This window comes from Bos mutus, chromosome 6, assembly GCF_027580195.1.
Source record: "Bos mutus isolate GX-2022 chromosome 6, NWIPB_WYAK_1.1, whole genome shotgun sequence".
Taxonomy (NCBI): Eukaryota; Metazoa; Chordata; class Mammalia; order Artiodactyla; family Bovidae; genus Bos; species Bos mutus.
Genome location: NC_091622.1, coordinates 115,233,260 through 115,247,666, shown reverse-complemented (window position 1 = coordinate 115,247,666; position 14,407 = coordinate 115,233,260). Strand labels below are relative to the sequence as shown.

General features: G+C 53.0%; 1 protein-coding gene across 11 annotated transcripts in view; it reads left to right on the top strand.

The window, feature by feature from the left end:
- GRK4 (G protein-coupled receptor kinase 4) overlaps nt 1–14,407 on the top strand; it is a 58,180-nt gene extending 43,773 nt beyond the window's left edge. For 7 of the 11 annotated variants that reach the window (XM_070372805.1, XM_070372808.1, XM_070372806.1 and 4 more), the window contains 8 exons: nt 1,946–1,983; nt 4,977–5,066; nt 6,106–6,314; nt 9,082–9,219; nt 12,231–12,368; nt 12,797–12,934; nt 13,136–13,859; nt 14,266–14,407. In XM_070372805.1, coding sequence (XP_070228906.1) covers nt 1,946–1,983; nt 4,977–5,066; nt 6,106–6,314; nt 9,082–9,219; nt 12,231–12,368; nt 12,797–12,934; nt 13,136–13,294 — 910 coding nt within the window. In that variant the 3' untranslated portion in view covers nt 13,295–13,859; nt 14,266–14,407. The remainder of the gene's footprint in view (nt 1–1,945; nt 1,984–4,976; nt 5,067–6,105; nt 6,315–9,081; nt 9,220–12,230; nt 12,369–12,796; nt 12,935–13,135; nt 13,860–14,265) is intronic. The other 4 variants (XM_070372800.1, XM_070372804.1, XM_070372803.1 and 1 more) reach the window with 4 other exon arrangements.

The following is a 14,407-nucleotide window of genomic DNA, read 5'->3' as shown; positions in this document are numbered from 1 at the left end:
TTTTTGAGGGAAGGCTCGAGAAAGGACAACACTTTGTAGCCTGAGCTGTGGCGTTCTGCCCTGGCAGATGCCAGTGTGTGGTGTGGGGCAGGGTGTGAGCAGGCCGCTTTGGAATTGGTCTCAGCTTGTCGCCTGGCATCCAAGTGATCCAGTGACATGGCTGCACCCTAAGAGTGGCACCTACACCCAAGAGTGTCTAAACACCCTCCGGAGACGCTGTGACAGTCCCAGGAGGCGTTGTGTGTAACACGCTTAAGCACGTGTCTTGGCATCCAGTGAGCACGCCAGGGGGTGGCTGATGTCATTACCACTGTGCTAAGTCACTCAGTCGTGTCCAACTCTTCAAGACCCGTGGACTGTAGCCCACCAGGCTCCTCTGTCCATGGGATTGTCCTGGCAAGAATATTGGAGTGGGTTGCCGTGCTCTCCTCCAGGGGATCTCCTGACGCAGGGACTGAACCCACATCTCCTGTACTGGCAGGCAGGCTCTTTACCACTGAGCCACTGGGAAGCCCATCGTTACTGCTACAGATTAGTATTTTGTGCAGTACATGCTGCGGGTCTCCCTTCAGAGCAGGTGACTGGTGCTTGATTGACAGCTGACGGCAGAGCCGGTGGGAGTGGTTTAGGGCAGCTTCCCACACCAGGCAAGGAGGCGGCCGGGAGTCGGTGGGTCTCTGGCTGGGCCCTGGGTTGGCTGCCCTGGAGCGGTGCTGGCCTTGCGTGGAGCAGTGGGGCTTTAGGGCGCCTGGTGAGACGTTTGCGGTGAGGTGGGCGGGCGGCTGTCCTGTGCATGTGGCCGTGCCTGTGAACGTCCCATGTCAAGGAGGGTTACCTTGTTGTCAACAGCATTTACCAGGACTCTTTAAATACAGAGAGAAAACAAGACTGCTTGTGGCTGGCAGGGCAAGCAGAGGGCACCCGTTCCCGCCCCCTGCTCCCCAGGGCCACCAGCAACAGTGTCGGGATGTCTGCCCAGGAAGGTTTCCGCGCAGAGCCCCACGCCTACGTTCTCGCTCTGCTGTCTTCTGGGCGTGCGGTTTCTACCCCAGGGCATCTCAGTGTCTGCGGCCCCCGCCCCCTGCGCTGGCACGGGGTTCTGCGGGGCTCTTCTGGGACCAGTGCCTCGGAACGGCTGCTCCGTTGTGCTGACCTCGGTCTCCTCTGCAGGTTCTTGGAGACGTGGCTGCAGATGGAGCGGCTGTGCTGAGGGAGATGGGTCACTGTGACAGGACCACACGTGAAGTCAGAGCTAAATAGAAATCCTCTGAAAACTAGGTTTTTTCCTCACCAAGGAAAAAAACAAGTAGCTTGAGATATCACATTTAGATATTTTAGTCTTTGGTGACACACACGTATTTGAAGTTTGGCATTGCCCTGCTTGGCCGTGAACTGTGATAAACAGTTAGTGCCACGGGTCACACGCTCCCCCACAAGGCCTGGCCTCCCTGAATGCTGCCCAGCCTGGAAGCAGGCTCTGCGCGCGGGTCCTCCAGGTGAGGACGGTGGGCAGAGCCAGGATCTGACCCTGAGATGGAATTCTTCTTGGCCGGGGATTTCCAGTCGTTGAAATTTTTGACAGTCTATTAATGGTGAGAGAAATGGAGCTGAGTTCGTCAAGGACTAACTCCTCACTGCTGAGCTGCACGTTTCACGGCTGGATCGCCTCCTGCGAAGCCCAAGCCCCCACATGGAGCGGTGAGCTCTGCGCCCTTGCCGTGCATGCCGTCTGTAGAGCCCCCCTGCCCCGGCTCCTCCTCATGGCCACTGGAGGCTGTGGCAACACGAGGGCTCCCACAGACCCACAGACGGAGGCGCCGTTACCTGCCGACCTCGCCGTTTCTCAGAGCGGGGAAGTGTCTGCGGGTCTTTCCGCTGGAACTGATGGAGCCCAGTGTTGCGCCCCAAATAACTGACTTTGTGGTGTTGTTTCCTTGCCTTGCAGGGACTTAAAGCCCGAGAACATCCTCCTCGATGATTATGGTGAGCGAGCCTTTCCCGCCAACTGTAGACTTTGTTCAGACGGACTCAAGTCAGGGTGGACCTACCACTTAGTGAGGCCAGGGGATAGCAGCAGGAGATGCCCTCCTAGAAACAGAACGGGGCTCTCACCGTCGTCCCCCTTCGTCTAGGCAGGGAGCAGAGGTGCTTCTGATTTTCAGTTTAACTCGCAGTAAGAGCGGCGTCTTCTCTTCTGTTTCTTTCTTTCCTGTTTCACCTTGCTTTAATCTCAGCGGCTTGAGTCCATGCCCTCCTTGCTCGGTCGTTCTCACAGGTGCGGCGTGGGCTCTTGTTTGATTTGCATTTTCCTGATGACACTTTTCATGGGCTTACTTGCCATCTGTTTATCTTTTTTGGTAATGTGTCTTTTCAAGTCTTCTGCCCATTTTTAATTGTTTTTTTCCCTTATTGTTGAGTTTTAAGAGTTCTTTGTATATTTGTTATGCCAGTCCTTTATAAAATATAAATGTTTTTAAGTTAGTGAAGTCAACTTCTAATTTTTTTCTTTCATGGTTTGTACTTGCAGTTACAATTGCAATTGAGTTTATGGCTGTGACCATGTTAACGTCACTGAATTCTGGAAGGTTGTAGACTTGCTGGGCTTTGTGCATATACCCGCATACCTGTGGCAGATGACCACTTTCTCTCTGCCTCCCCAGTTCCTGACCCTTTGGTTTCTGTTTGTTGCCTCAGGACACCAGGTGGGACGTTCAACCCAGTGTTTACCAGAAGTTGTAACAGCAGGAATTCTTTGCTTATTTCTGATCTCAGGGATAGTTTTTTAGTATATCACCATGAAGTATGGAATCTGCTGTCGTACTTAAATATTTGTTTGTATGTCTGTGCTGGGTCTTCATTGCAGCACACGGATCTTGTATTAATAGTTGCATCCCGTGGGGTCTTTGGTCACATCATGTGGGATACACTTTCTCAAACCAGGGATTAACAATACAGGGGAGTGTGAAGTCTTAGCCACTGGATCACCAGGGAAATCCATGCTGTAGTACGTTTATAGAAATTAAGATTTAAGAATTTTTTCTTTTTAAAAAATAACACTTGAATTTTGTCAGTGCGTTTTCTCCCCAAATGACTATATGTTGTTTGTTTTTTAATATGGTTAATCCACCAGTTGGTTTTCCAGTGTTAAACGAATCTGTCATTCCTGAAATGAGTCCAGCTTGGGCAGATCATGCTGCCCTTGCCTGGGTGGCTGGTTCTGGCACCTGACAGTCCCAGGAGGAAGCGCACCTCCAGCACAGTCTCTCCGTCGGGCTCTGCACAAGCCTCGGAACCTGTCCGGGTGTCCGTGTCCACACGGCAGCCACTAGGGGTCCAGACGTCTCCCCTCTTGGGTTCAGCTGCTCCCAGCCTTGGAAAGTGTCCTGGTGGGAGCGGCTGGGGAGCCTCCGTGCGTTCCCCACTCCCGGTCGGCAGTGTCTGGCTTGACCTGGCTTTGCCAGTGCTCCTGCTGCCGCAGCAGAGCACCTCAGCGTGGGTCTCCCGCTCAGATGTTTTGTCCATCCTGGCTGGTCCTGTGGCTCCCAGCTGTGGCCAGGAGTGGTGCAGATGTGCCCCGTCCTGCCCACGTGCAGGCAGCCAGATCGCTCCTGCGGCAGTCGCTGCTGCGCTTGTTCCTTACACGCCGGGGCCAGGTCCCGCTCCAATTAAGAACAGAAGGAAGTGACAGGGCTTTGTTGTGCTTTATACGCCGGGGCCAGGTCCCGCTCCCATTAAGAACAGAAGGAAGTGACAGGGCTTTGTTGTGCTTGTCTTGATTTCCGGAGACTTTAAATCTTTTCTTTGTGTTTTTCTGTTTTTTAATTTTTAACAATGTAATTCTACCTATACTTTAGTTTCTCAGACTTAAAAAATGCAATTGACTTTAGCATTTTTACTGTTATGGAATTAAACTTCTTAAGAACTAATTTTCCACCAGTGAGCCATAGACCGTAAGAGTAATAGGATTGTCCTCAAGTACTTCTTCATTGTCCTCAAGTACTTCTTCGTTATAGACAGCTTGTTAGGTTTTCTGTTTTCATGTGTCAAGTACGACTGGATATTTGTATTGAATTTAGGTTTAAAAAAAAAGCTGTCGCCTGTTCTTCTACATTTCAAGGCACATTTACCATTTGCCCATTCTGAATATGGGACAGTTTGTTTTGCAAACTTTAAGGGGGATTTGGTTTTATGAAATGAAGCTGGTGGTTGAGTTGATGAAGAAAACCGCATTATGTTTGCATCTTCTATAATTGTTGTTATTGTTGAGTCCCTAAGTTATGTACGACTCTTTGCGACCCCATGGACGGCAGCACACCAGGCTTCCCTGTCCTTCACCAACCCCTGGAACTTGCTCAAACTCATGTCCATTGAGTCAGTGATGCTGTCCAACCATCTCATCTCTGTCGTCCCCTTCTCATCCTGCCTTCAATCTTTCTCAGCATCAGTCTTTTCCAGTGAGTCAGCTCTTTGCATCAGGTGGCCAAAGCAGTGGAGCTTCAGCTTCAGCATCAGTTCTTCCAATGAATATTCAGGAATGATTTCCTTTGGGATGGACTGGTTGGATCTCCTTGCAGTCTAAGGGACTCTCAAGAGTCTTCTCCAGCACCACAGTTCACAAGCATCAGTTCTTCAACGCTTAGCCTTCTTTATGGTCCAGCTCTCACGTCCATACATGACTACTAGAAAAACCACAGCTTTAATTATCTGGACCTTTGTCAGCACAGTGATGTCTCTGCTTTTTAATATGCTGTCTAGGTTTGTCATAGCTTTTCTTCCAAGGAACAAGCGTCATGTAGTTTTAGATGTAAATGTTTCCAAGTAGGAATTGCTGTAACTTCCATCCCCGTGTTTTAGATTTTTTTCCATTATTGATTGATTTATTTATTTATTTATTTATTTATTTATTTATTCATTCCATTATTTATTAAGTGTCAGCCGGCCCCCATGATTTGTATCGTGTGTTTGGCCGCATGTAGGACACATCCGGATTTCAGATCTTGGCTTGGCCTTGGAGATCCCGGAAGGGGCGACAATCAGCGGAAGAGCCGGGACGCTGGGCTACATGGGTGCGTGACCGGCCTCCCAGCTCTCCCTGCACTCCTGGCCTCAGGGCGCAGGGAGCTGGCCGTGTGGAGGGGCCTGGGGTCACCCTGGGGTCACCCTGGCCCGCTGTGCGGTAGCGCAGTGGTATCTGAGGTCTGTACCCGCCCCCACCTGCCCTTATTGCCCAGAGCAGAAGAACCAGGACAGGACAGTGGCCTCCTCGCTCCTCCTGGCTCCACACACCCCTCCTGCAGGTGACCAAGTCATTCTGAAGGTTTCGTGAACCAGAGGCCTGGCCTTGGGTCGGCTCTGAGCAGGGACCCCTGCCTGGCTCTGCCCAAGTGGGGGCCGCCTGATATGAGTGAGCCGGGAGCCTCTGCTGAGTTTTGCGCTGACCCCCGCATCCGCTGTGGCTGCTGGGGCCTGAGCCTGGAGGCCTGGCTCTGTCTGGTGGAGAGGCGGGGGTCCTCCCACAGAGCACCGTTTCCCACCGTAGTTAACTCTGCCGTGATTCACTTCGTGCTCTGAACAGTAGGAACTGTTTCTAATAACAGCTTTGCTGAAATATAATTCACATACCATAAAATCCACGAATGTTCATTTTGGGCATTCCACAGCAGCATGTGGGATCTTAGTTCTCAACCAGGAGTCAAACCGGCGCTGCCTGCAGTGGGAGCACAGTCGTGTCCCCTGGACGCAGTCCACCGGTCTGGAGTGTGCCGTCCAGGGGCTCTCAGTGCGGGCAGAGCAGTGCAGCTACCGCCCCTGGTTTCAGAGCCTTCCCATCCCTGCAGAGAAGAAGCCCCGCACCCGCCAGCAGTCACCCCAGCTCCTCACCTTCTCTGCCAGCCTTGCAGCCACTAATGGGCTTTCTGTCTCCGTGGACTTGTCTATTCTACCTCATCTAAGTGGAATCACACACTGTCCGGCCTTTTGTGTCTGCCTCGTTAGCGTCGTGTTTCCTGAGTTCATCCGTATAGTAACAAGCATTAACTTTAAATTGTGTTGTTTGCCATTCAGCACAAGGAGATTTAACTTAAATTTCCTGTATTTGTTGTGCAGCTCCGGAAGTTATCAACTCTGAGAGCTATACATTCAGTCCTGATTGGTGGGGGCTCGGCTGTCTGATATACGAGATGATTGAGGGACATTCTCCGTTCAAAAAATACAAAGAGAAGGTTAAGCGTGAGGAGGTGGAGCGGAGAGTGAACAAAGAGGCAGAGCAGTACTCCGAGAAGTTCTCCGAGGACGCCAGGTCCATCTGCAGCATGGTGGGTCGGCTTGGGCGGGGGTAGGGGGCAGGGAAACGCAGCCGTCCGCCAGTGCGCTCGGGCTGAGCAGGGGCCTCCTCTCAGGGTCCCTGATCCCGCAGAGCAGAGCAGAGGCCATTGTTTGCTGTCCCCGAAGGCGCTGCTGAAGGGCAGGACAGTGCTGGGTCCTGGCCAACCTCACGGGGCACTGACAGGCAACAGGCCCTTCTGGACACTCTGCAGCGCCTGACTCCGTGTCTGCCCCTGTAGCCTCAAGAACGTCCCGGCAGTAAGGGAGAGAGAGACGCTCTCCTTGTCACTTGCTGCTCTTAAGCCAACATGAAGGGTTTCCCGAGCGAACTTTAAACTTGGTTTGCATTCAGGAGGGTTTATTGAGAATCCCCCTCGGGCCCCTCCCCAGCAGTGAGCACTAACCCCTTCCATGCGCATGCCCGGTGCTCTCATCTGCTTGGGGTGGGTGACTGAGGCCTGGCTCTGCCTGAGGGAGCAACAGGAGGGGCTGGCTGTGGGCTGCGGGCAGAGGGCAGGGGGCGATGGGCGGGGACAAAGCGGGGGCCAGCCAGGGCTTTGCGGTGATTCGGTTGGGGGTCTGGGCCCTGGGTGCTGGCAGGGTGGGTGAGGAGCAGTCAGGCTGGGTGGCTGGGGAGGCATCACCTGCAGGGTTTGGGAGCTGGGGAGAGGTTGTGGGGGGGGTCCAGGAAGGGGGACGGGCTGGGACAAAGCCTCGGTGTTCCGAGGTGTGCAGGCCTGTGGCAGGCCCAGCTCCTCACGTCTGCAGAAGGGAGTGGCATGGGTTCCGGCTGAGAGCCGAGGCCGTGGGGCAGGCGGCCTCCCTGGGAGGCGCCAGATGCGAGTATCTGTGGCGCTGTCCTGCGCTGCCAACACCCAGACGCCTGAGCTCACAGCCGGCGTTGCCCCACAGGACCCTGCTTACAGGGCAGGCCCAGCCCTTGGCAGCACCTCCCAGCCCCGGGCCCCGGCCGGGCTGCCAAGGCCCAGATCGTCTTCGTGTGCCTTTGAGCCGAGGCAGATCTCTTTGGTTGGAAACTGGAGGAAAGCCATTTGGTTTTTGCCAATGACGGGCATGCCTCCCTTTTATTGTGCTTCACAAATAGTGTGTGTGTGTGTTTTGGTTTTACAAGTTGAAGGTTTGTGACAACCCTGTGTTAAAGTCTGCATAGGCATGTGTGTGTGCTCAGTCATGTCTGACTCTGCAACCCCACGGACTGCAGCCCGCCAGGCTCCTCCGTCCACGGGATTCTCCAGGCAAGAATACTGGAGTGGGCTGCCATGCCCTCCTCCAGGGGATCTTCCGACCCAGGGACTGAACTTGCGTCTCTTGCATCTCCTACATTGGCAGGCGGATTCTTTACCACTGAGCCACCAGGGAAGCCCCTATTGCTGTTTCCCCAGCAGCATTATCTTTTAAATGTGTACTTTTTTTTAGATATCATGCTACTGCAAACTTAACAGACTATATCTAGTCCCATCACTTCATGGCAAATAGATTGGAAAAAATGTGGAAACAATGTCAGATTTCATTTTCTTGGGCTCCAAAATCAATGAGGATGGTGATTGCAGCCACGAAATTAAAAGACACTTGCTCCTTAGAAGAAGAGCTTTGACCAACCTAGACGGCTTATTAAAAAGCAGACATCACTTTGCCAACAAAGCTCCGTCTAGTCAAAGCTATGGTTTTTCCATTAGTCATGTATGGATGTGACAACTGGACCATAAAGAAGGCTGAGCACTGAAGAATTCATGTTTTTGAACTGTGATGTTGGAGAAGACTCTTGAGACTCCCTTGGACAGCAAGGATATCCAACCAGTCAATCCTAAAGGAAATCAATCCTGAATATTTATTGGAGGGACTGATGCTCAAGCTGAAACTCCAGTACTTTGGCCACCTGATGGGAAGAGCCAACTCACTAGAAAAGACCCTGATGCTGGGAAGGATTGAGGGCAGGAGGAGAAGGGGACGACAGAGGATGAGAGGGTTGGATGGCATCACTGACTCGATGGACATGAGTTTGAGCAAGCTCCTGGAGATGGTGAAGGACAGGGAAGCCTGGCGTGCTGCCTGCAGTCCATGGGGTCACAAAGAGTTGGACACGACTGAGCGACTGAACAACAACAACAGTGTAAACAGAACTTGTGTAAGCACGGGGGAAACTAGGAAGCCTGCGTGACCTGCTTTATTGCAGTCCTCACTTCAATTGCTGTTGCCTGGATCCGACCCTGCCATTGTCAGAGGTCTGCCTGCGTAAATGTATAAGTAAGGAATACTTTTGAAGGAAACACTATTAGTTTTAAGAATATACAATTTTTAGAACTAGGTTTGCTAAATTTTTGCCTCATCTGAAGTCCTTAGTGATCTGTTTAATGAATAAATCAAAATGGTTTCTAATTATCCATGTCACTTGGCATGGAAGTGGTGTCTTTGAAGTTCCCAGACAGCTTCTATTTCTTGAGAAAACATCCCCTAATTTTTACAGGGTTAAACTTTCCTTAAGGATTTATTTAGTCAACTTATAGTTTTTTTGATAGCTCAGAGGCAGAACTTTAGTTTGAACTCCTTTTGGAAGCGTTACGTATTTGAAATCGGTAAAATCTGCAGTGATGAGGTTTGGCTGATTCTTTGAAATCTGAGTGACTGTTCCATTGGAGGTGCTCTTTGCCTCCCTAATTCTTTGGCCATGATTGTGGAGATTCAGGGGTTTTCTTTTATCCTTGGAGCTTTGGCTGACTCATCTGTGCTCCTCCACAGTTACTCACTAAGGATCCTAAGCAGCGCCTGGGCTGCAGGGGCGAAGGGGCGGCTGAAGTCAAGGGACACCCTGTGTTCAGGGACATCAACTTCAGGCGGCTGGAGGCCCACATGTTAGACCCGCCTTTCCACCCTGATGTAAGTGTGTTGTCAAGGGCAACGGGGTGGCCTCCTCCCCAGCCCTCCTGGCCCCTCTGCCTGAGCTGCAGCCACCCCCCCGGGTCACTGCCCTGCCAGGAACCTCGGCAGCCCTGACCCTCCCCACCTACCCTGCAAGGGCCCTTCCCTTGTCACAGCTGGCACCCTTGCTTCTATAGCCCTGAATGTGCCTCCCCAAGCTGGGTCTCAGCGGGTCCCGGCTCGGTGCTGCGGGCCGTGGAGCGGCCCTGGTGAGTGTGCTGTGGAGCCGTGGAGGGTTACATCCCTAGAGCCTGGTGGGGCCCTCAAGCTCGGAGCTGGGAGGAGTGTCCCCATGGTGGCCTTGGGCTACCGAAGACGAAGTAGGAAGCGTGGCGATGCGCTCATTCTGTGGGATATGATGAACCTGTCTTTGTTCAGGTGCTCAGTCGTGTCCGACTCTGTGACCCCAAAAACTGCAGCATGCCAGGCTTCCCTGTCTATCACCAACTCTTGGAGTTTACCCAAACTCATGTCCACTGAGTCGGTGATGGCATCCAAACGTCTCATCCTCTGTCGTCCCCTCTCCTCCTGCCTTCAGTCTTTCCCAGCGTCAGGGTCTTTGCCAGTGAGTCAGCTCTTTGCATCAGGTAACCAAAGTATTGGCGCTTCAGCTTCAGCATCGGTCCTTCCAGTGAATATTCAGGGTTAATTTCCTTTAGGACTGACTGGTTTGATCTCCTTGCTGTGCAAGGGACTCTCAAGAGTCTTCTCTAGCACCATAGTTCAAAAGCATCAATTCTTTGGCGCTCAGCCTTCTTTATGGTCCAACTCTTACATCCATGTATGACTAGTAGAAAAACCATAGCTTTGACTGTCCAGACCTTTGTCAGCAAAGTGATGTCTCTCCTTTTTAACATGCTGTCTAGGTTTGTCATAGTTTTTCTTCCAGGGAGAAAACGTCTTTTAATTTCATGGCTGCAGTCACTGTCCGCAGTGATTTTGGAGCCTAAGAAAATAAAATCTCTCACTGTTTCAATTGTTTCCTCAGCTATTTGCCATGACGTGATGGAACCAGATGCCATGACCTTAGGTTTTTGAATGTTGAGTTTTAGGCCAGCTTTTTCACACTCCTCTTTCACCTTCATCCAGAGGCTCTTTAGTTCCTCTTCGCTTTCTGCCTTAAGGGTGGTGTCACCTGCATATCTGAGGTTATTGATATTTCTCCCAGTAATCTTGATTCCAGCTTGTGCTTCCTCCAGCCCAGCGTTTCTCATGATGTACCTTGCATATAAGTTAAATAAGCCGGGTGACAAGATACAGCCTTGATGCTCTACTTTGCCTATTTGGAATCAGTCTGTTGTTCCATGTCCAGTTCTAACTGTTGCTTCTTGACCTGCATACAGGTTTCTCGGGAAGCAGGTCAGGTGGTCTGGTATTCCCATCTCTTGAAGAATTTTCTGCAGTTGGTTGTGATCCACAACAAATGAAGTCAATGAAGCAGAAGCAGGTGTTTCTCTGGAACTAACTCTCTTGCTTTTTCTGTGATCCAACAGATGTTGGCAATTTGATCTCTGGTTCTTCTGCCTTTTCTAAATGTAGCCTGTACAACTGGAAGTTCTCTGTTAACATACTGTTGAAGACTGACTTGAAGGATTTTGAGCATTACCTTGCTAGCATGTGAAATGAGTGCAGTTGTGGTGGGGGGCGGGGGGCGGGGATGGCGGGTGTTGAGCATTCTCTGGCGTTGCCCTTCTTTGGGATTGGGATGAAAAACTGACAGTGGTCCTGTGACCACCGCTGAGTTTTCCAGATTTGCTGGCATAGTGAGTGCAGCACTTCACAGCATCATCTTTTAGGCTTTAAAACAGCTCAGCTGGAATTCCATGATCTCCACTAGTTTTGTTCATAGTGATGCTTCCTAAGGCTTGACTTCATGCTCCAGGATGTCTGGCTCTAGGTGAGTGATCACACCATCATGGTTATCTGGGTCATTAAAACCTTTTTTGTACAGTTCTGCGTATTGTTGCCACCTCTTCTTAATCTCTTCTGCTTCTGTTAGTACATACGGTTTGAGTCCTTTATTGTGCCCATCTTTGCATGAAATATTCTGTTATGAACCTGAGACGTGCCATTAAAATCGTTCTGGCTCTGCAAGTCAGGACTCAGTGTTTATGTGGAATGTGCTGTGGCCACAGCTTGGTCCTCTGAGTGAGTCCTCGCAAAATGTGGTTCCTGAGCCTCGGTTCCAGGCCCGAGAATCTCGGGAGAACTTGCTTGGACTCGCTGAGCCAGGCAGCCAGATGGGCTGCAGGATGAGGAAAGTGGTGGGGCCTCCTGGAGCCTTTCCCACCGGGCACTGGGTACTGCCGGCTGCGGGCCGTGGAGGCCGGGAAGGCGGCCATCCCGAGGCAGAGGGAGGGCACGCCGGGTGGTGCCTGGACCAAGGGGCAGAGGCGCCGGGCTTGTCCTGGGGCAGCTCCTGCATGTAACCAGGGGCCGGGGCTGTGAACAGTGGCGTCCGAGACAAGTGTCGGGCGGTTTGGTGTGGGGCCAGGACAGGGTTCTGACCTACGACCTCAGTGCTCCCCTTGGTCCCCTCTACAGCCCCCTGAGGGCCGCCCCGCCCGGGACTCCCAGCTCCTTGCCTGGTGGGATGGCCAAGTCCTAACCAGGGGCCCTGGGTCCTGCCCTCGATTCCCACTCCAGAGGCGGGGCCTGGCTCCCACGCGCCCCCAGCTATGAGTGCGGGCGGGGCTGCGGGCCTGGCTCCTGTCCCAGCTCGGGGCTGGTGCTCCAGCCAGAGCACCCTGTCCGCCTCCTCCATCCCCGGCCTCTGCTGTGACCCAGCTTCCATGCAGGAAAGAGAGGGGGGCCGTCCGGGGCCTCGTGGCCGGGCGCGGTGGGCGAGCAGGGGCCTGTGGTTCTGAGAGTTATGAGAGCGCGGAGCGGAGGTGCGCAGCTGTGTGAGCCTCGGGCATCATGAGCGTGATGGGGGAAACTCTCAGCCACGCCTCTGTTCCTGCCGACAGCCGCAGGCAGTTTACTGCAAGGACATCTTGGACATCGAGCAGTTCTCTACGGTGCGGGGCATCCAACTGGACAGCACCGACAGCTGCTTCTACAGCGAGTTCGTCACAGGCTGTGTCTCCATCCCCTGGCAGAACGAGGTACTGTTCCCGCGGTGCAGACCGCAGCTACTTACTGCCCCCGAGAAGTGAACAGCTTCTGCTTTGAAATAGCTCTTTAGCTGCTCTGCGCACACATCCATTTATGTGTGTGTGTGTGCGCATGTGCGCATATTTGGAGGTAAAATTACTTGAGGAGCTGCCCCTGGCTCCTCGGGAAGGGGACAGAGGTGGCTCTGGGGTCCGCTGGGTACCTGCCAACCTGAGTGCTGCTCTCTGAGTTCCCACAGGTCATGCTTTGGGGGGGGGGGTCACACTGGCAGACACGTGACCTACCCCAGGAGGAGGTCAGGAAGCAGGGGGTAGTGGGAACCGGGGACAGGAGCAGAGTGGCTGCTGAACGCTGGGCTGGGGGCCGGGGGGGACGCGGACCTCCGTCATTTCTCTGTCCTGCTCTTCTGTGGGTGCAGATGATCGAGTCTGAATGTTTCAAGGACATCAACGAAAGTGAAAACGAGCCAGTTGTGGTTTTAGAGCCAGATGAGAAGACGGATCAGCAAGTTCCCAGGCAGAAGAGAGGCTTCTTCTACAGACTCTTTTCCAGAGGGGTAAGGGTGGCGGTCGCTGTGTTATTATTACTTTAATGTGACCTGTTACAAGGTGTCTTTGACCACGGCAGAGCTTTCTTTGTTCAGCATTCTTTTTGCAGTGCCTGTTGTGTGAGGTGGGTGGCGGTCGCTGTGTTGTTACTACTTTAATGTGACCTGTTACAAGGTGTCTTTCACCACGGCAGACCTTTCTTTGTTCAGTGCTCTTTCTGCAGTGCCTGCTGTGTGAGGGGCTGTATACAGTGTGCAAGCTACCCATGCGGTGTGTTTGAGCCCGGCGAGAAGAGCCCTCCCAGGGGTGTTTGCCGTTGGTATGAACTCTGTCCTGATCGCAAAAGAAGAAATGGCTCCAGCACTTGAAAAGAGACCCCGCTGTCCATGAGAACGCGTTCCGCACTAGGCTTGTGAAGCATTGTGAAGAACCAATGTAAAAGAATGAAAGTCCTTTCAGTTTCTGCCTGGTGTTGTTCTGATTCTCAGAGCTGTTGCGTCATTCACCCGCGATCACAGGGAAAGCTGATTCTCCTTTGAATGTGGAAGAGTGTTTGGAGAGGCTTTCTGTGGTAGCATTAAACTCAGGAATGGTTTCAGGCCTCCTTGGACCAATGGGTCATCCTGCCGTATACCCTGTCCGCTCCAGAGGGATTTTGCCTCGGTCATCCACTGAACATCTCATCCACTGTGTCTCAGTGTAAACCCAAAGAATGTGGCCAGGTCTCCTCTTAGAACGCGGGGCCGAGCAGCAGTTAACCTGAGCTCCTCTGCGTGTCTCGCGTCGCTCAGTGGGAGTCGTTGCTGAGTCCATGCTGTGGGGGCCTCACATACCGTGAGGGGGACCCTCCACACAGTCGTACAGGAAGAAGCTGTCCACCCCGCCTGCTCAGAGGCGCTCAGTGGGCAGTGGGCGCAGGATGGGGCGAGCTGTGTGAGTGGGGGGAGTGGGACACACCGGCGCCCATCTCTGCTGAATCGAGCATCCTCACCACGTGAAGCACGTGGGAGGGGACGGTTAAAGGTTTTGCTTGCCTGGAAGTCCGCACTTCCTCCCCACAGTTTCTGTGCACTTAAGTCTTCCCTGGTGGCCCAGTGGTAAAGACTCTACTGCAGTGCAGGAGGCCCAGGTTCCATCCCTGGGTCAGCAAGGTCCCCCGGAGAAGGAGATGGCAACCCACTCCAGTATTTTTGCCTTGAGAATCCCATGGACAGAGGGGCCTGGTGGGCTACAGCCCATGGGTCACAGAGTCAGACACGCCTGCACACACACGCACACATGAGGCAAGCGAGCCCCTCGCACGGGAAGGGGCCTGACCAGCCTTCTGCCTGTGTTGCAGGGCTGCTTCAACGCCGGCTCCAGCAAGAAGAAGCTGGTGTCCTCCAGACGGTGAGCACGTGCTGCGCGGCCAGACCACACGGGAGCACGAGCCAGGGCCCATCCCATCTGCGACCTGTAATAAACGTGTGGGACTCACCTCA